The sequence below is a fragment of the Branchiostoma floridae genome, unplaced genomic scaffold (assembly GCF_000003815.2).
Source record: "Branchiostoma floridae strain S238N-H82 unplaced genomic scaffold, Bfl_VNyyK Sc7u5tJ_490, whole genome shotgun sequence".
Taxonomy (NCBI): Eukaryota; Metazoa; Chordata; class Leptocardii; order Amphioxiformes; family Branchiostomatidae; genus Branchiostoma; species Branchiostoma floridae.
Genome location: NW_023365881.1, coordinates 20,412 through 25,066, shown reverse-complemented (window position 1 = coordinate 25,066; position 4,655 = coordinate 20,412). Strand labels below are relative to the sequence as shown.

The window sequence follows — 4,655 nt, the reverse complement described above, 5'->3', positions numbered from 1 at the left end:
TGACCGGAGTTCTGCTTTACGCCGCTATATGTAGCCAATGTAGTTGTAGCTTTTGCAGCGAGAACACTATCCCAAACGTGGCTAAGCTTGTATCCCCCCTCATCCTGGTTCGTCTGGGGTGGACTTCTTGTTCTCGCAAAAAAGGCACCACCTACATCGGCTACATATAGCGGCGAAAAGCAGAACTCAAGTTAAAAGCTCTGAGAAAGGAGTCTGACAGACATCGAAACGTCAGCAGGTGAGAATAACTGGTTGTGTAAAAGAAAACTCCTATGATCCCAACCTGAAACAAGGTTTCTTTAATGATGCATGTGTCTTAACTTTTTAAATTTCTTTCGATTGTAAATCATACTGAATATTGGTAAAGGAATACTGAATGTTGTGTTTGCGATGGCTTCATAAATTCATAAATTTATTCGAATTCCTACAGCAGACATTACCGGACAGCATGGCAGAGAAGAGCAAGCTTCATGCGCGGGAACTTTTGATGTGAAGATTGAGAAGAATGATTCCTTGTCCCCATGTTTACAAACAGAGGATCCCGACGAAACTCTACTTCAAAACAAGACAACAGACACGGTTGGTGAGAAACCCTACATGTGTGGTGAGTGTGGGTACAATACAGCAAAGAAGTCTCACCTATCCAGACATATGAGAACTCACACAGGCGAAAAACCCTTCAAGTGTGACCAGTGTGACTATTCTGCAGGACGTAAGTCCAGTTTGGACCGACATCTAATGAAACACACTGGCGACAAACCCTACATGTGTGGGGAGTGTGGGTTCAGGACAGCTCAAAAGGCAGACTTATCCTCACATATGCGAACTCATACCGGTGAAAAACCCTACAAGTGTGACCAGTGCAACTATTCTGCAGCACTACTATCCTCTTTAAACTACCATCTAACAAAACATACCGGTGACAAACCCTACATGTGTGGAGAGTGCGGACACAGGACAGCAAAGAAGTCTGACCTATCCCAACATATGAGAACTCATACAGGTGAAAAACCCTTCAAGTGTGACCAGTGTGACTATTCTGCTGCACAGAAATCAACTTTGGACTACCATCTATTGAAACACACCGGAGCTCGAGAGAAACCCTACATGTGTGGGGAGTGTGGGTACAGGGCAGCAAAAAAGTGTACCCTATCTCAACATATGAGAACTCATACTGGTGATAAACCCTACAAATGTGACCAGTGTGACTATTCTGCTGCACTAAAATCTACTTTGGACCAGCATCTAGCAAAACACACTGGAAAGAAACCCTACCTGTGTGACCAGTGTGACTATTCTGCAACAAAGAAATCCACTTTACACCAACATCTAGCAAGACACACTGGTGAAAAGCCCTACATGTGTGGGGAGTGTGGGTACAGGACAGCTCACAAGTCTGACTTATCCCGACATATGAGGACTCATACTGGACAAAAACCCTACAAGTGTGACCATTGTGACTATTCTGCAGCGCACAAATCGTCTTTGGACCATCATCTTACAAAACACATCGGAGACAAACCCTACATGTGTGGGGAGTGTGGGTACAGAACAACACACAAGTCAGACCTGTCGAAACATATGAGAACTCATACAGGAGAAAAAAACCACAAGTGTGACCAGTGCGACTATTCTACAGCACAAAAATTCAATTTGGACCGACATCTAACAAAACACACTGGCGAGAAACCCTACATGTGTGGTGAGTGTGGGTTCAGGGCAGCTTGCAAGTCCAACTTATCCAGACATATGAGAACTCATACAGGTGAAAAGAGAAACTGTACATGTGTGACCAGTGACAGGGCAGCTAGAAAGAATGAGCTTTCCGAACAGATCAAAACTCACACAGCATAAAAACCTGACAGGTGTGACCAGTGCGACTATGCTTCAGCACAGAAAGCCCCTTTGGATGACCCTAATATATGAAGAACGTGTAGAAGTAATATAATTGGTATATGATAGCTTAGATGATGAATAACATCTGTTTGTTCATACATGCTTTTAGGACATATTGCAATTCCGTTTTTGCCTTGGACCAAAAGTCTTCTGTTGTTCTCGCAAAGACTTGTTACCTCTTATCTGATCAAGGGTAATTGAAGTGTCACTGTACGCCTTACTCAAATCCTATTTTCGATGACCCGGTGGGAAAGCCGAATGGAAAGAAATCTCACATGTATGATGAGTGTAAGGCGTATAAACTGACTTGGTTTGAGTAATGTATTTGGTATAAGATAGCGTAGATGATAGGATTTATTTTTCGTTGGACGCTTTACTTAAATCCTTATTAACATGAATGTAGAATGTAACAAATTATCATTTTTTTTATGTTCGTGTCTCTGCACACTATTTGATTTCTAGTTTTAGCACTAACACACACGTTACATATATATCAAAGTTTGGACAAATATGTATCCACTATTAAAATGTCTACTATTACATGAATTATTGTATTCTTTGATGTAATGCAGTATGCAACGTGTATATATAGCTGTGTAGGGGGAGTTTTTTTCTGTGAATTTTAACAGTACTTGGCTTTATGATTGAAAAGTATTAGGTTTTCCTTTTGTTATCAATAGATCGAAATCAGCAACAATATGAAAACATACTTTCAACCATTAATTTCTCTGAGCACGAATTGTGGGATACACTAACATTAATGTTCAGTTTTGAGGAATAAATGTTTTTCTTATAGATTTTATATAAACGAGTACCTTTGATTGATTCTATATTATTGGTATACTGCAAAAATAAGAGAGAGATTTGCGTACTGAATCCACGTACAATTGTCCCTTTCCTTGAAGTATATTGAATACGTGAACTGATGTTACAGAAAGGGTGTCAATGTATTACAATCACGATTAACACTTTTTTCTTACCTAAAAAAAAGACTTTGATAATGCAAAATATGTATATGGTAGCGTTGAGATCGCAATTCTACTACACATTTATTCCTACCGCAACTCCGTCAATTTGCGATCTGCTCAGAGGTCACGAGCTGAGGTAATCAGGTTTTCATAACCTATGACCTTTCACCTTCGCACAACCCCGGATGTGACTAGTGCAGTGTTCCTTTATTCCAGTACGAAAGACGCGATTTTTACGGTACTTCCAGACAACACGGACGAGGTAAGAGTGTCAACCGTCTTATGAAGTCTTTGTCATTGTTTAAAGAGTCGTGAATGAAACCCCCTTTATCTGTTTTATTAAAGAAATTGCGCGTACGTCTGCGGATGGGTGGGGAGGGGGGCAGTGCTCTGTGCACACACATTTCCAAGAGACCAAAAAATACGCGAAATAGCAGTTACTCAACTGGATATGATTTTGGAAACGGTCAAACGTTTCGGGTAGCATCTGCTACATTTCATGAAAACATCTTCAACATATCTGCTGAGTCCTTGATGACACTGACGACATAAGCCTTCTCACACTAGTCAACGCGCATGCGTGGGTGAAAGGAACTCTGGGTAATGTGTCAAAGTTGAAGGCACACAGACGTAAACAGTCTTACGTCTCTACCATGGTTTCGATTTGCGTAACAATGTCCGAACGTAATGACGCCTGCAAAATGGCAGAATGTTGATTTTCTAGACCATTTTCTATGTGCCTTCAACTCTGACATATTACCCAGAGTTCCCTTCACCCGCGCATGCGTGGTAACTAGTGTGAGAAGGCTTACGTAGTGGATGCTATCTGAAACGTCTGGCCGTTTCCAAAATTATATCCAGTTGCTTGATTAACTGCTTTTAGGTAAATCTGATTACCTGAATGTGTAACTTTCATTGACAACTAAAAACATCATGTCTCCGTGGCCTAGGGTCGGCTCGGCTCGGACATGTTGTAAGGGATTGCTATCGTCTTTCGGAAGGGACGTAAAATGGCCTAAAAGGGAACTACCATGTTCCTACCTGGCCTGACGAACTCAATGAGTTCTCTATGACAAATGACGAGTACGATAAAATCTGTGGATATTGTTATGAAATTTTTGAGCTGTATCATGTAATGCGTACCTATAATGCAAAGTATGCATACAGCCAGGGCTGCCCAACTAGCCGTGGGCTATTGCCAAGGGCTAACCCCGGGAGAGAAGAATACATACATATTACAAATACAATTGTTGCAATAAACATTGTTAATATAAAATCCCTAGCATTAACTTACATTGTAGGAAAACACGGCTGCAAGGTTTAAGTCTTTTCCATCTGTCATTTTTTCCCACATCAGAAAAGCGATGGCTGATCCCAGTTCGGAAGGTCTACGTCCTTGCCACGCTGGGAACGAGACTGAAGATCTTGGCCCTAGCCACCCTGGGAACGAGACTGAAGATCTTGGCCCTGGCCACCCTGGGAACGAGACTGAAGGTCTGCTCACTGGCCACCCTGAGGTCAAGACCAGCAGCAGGGAGGGCCAGACAGCAGACGCGGGCCGGCAGCAGGACTGGGAAGAACCAGCTTCATGCCAGGAAACGTTTGATGGGAAGGTCAGGAAAACTGGCTCGTCGTCACATCAACGGGTGGAAAGTCGCATGCCTGAAGTCAATACTGAGAAACCCTTCATGTGTGGGGAGTTCGGGTTCAGGACAGCAAAGAAGTCTCACCTATCCAGACATATGAGAACTCACACTGGTGAAAAGCCCTACAAGTGTGACCAGTGTGACT

The 4,655-nt window shown here is 42.4% G+C and overlaps 1 protein-coding gene across 1 annotated transcript in view; it reads left to right on the top strand.

Annotated features, from left to right (window-relative positions):
- Nucleotides 1–4,610, top strand: part of LOC118408907 (gastrula zinc finger protein XlCGF57.1-like) — a 5,136-nt gene extending 526 nt beyond the window's left edge. The window contains exons 2-3 of the mRNA XM_035809765.1: nt 431–1,345; nt 4,222–4,610. Coding sequence (XP_035665658.1) covers nt 431–1,345; nt 4,222–4,610 — 1,304 coding nt within the window. The remainder of the gene's footprint in view (nt 1–430; nt 1,346–4,221) is intronic.
- Nucleotides 4,611–4,655: the final 45 nt, after the last annotated feature.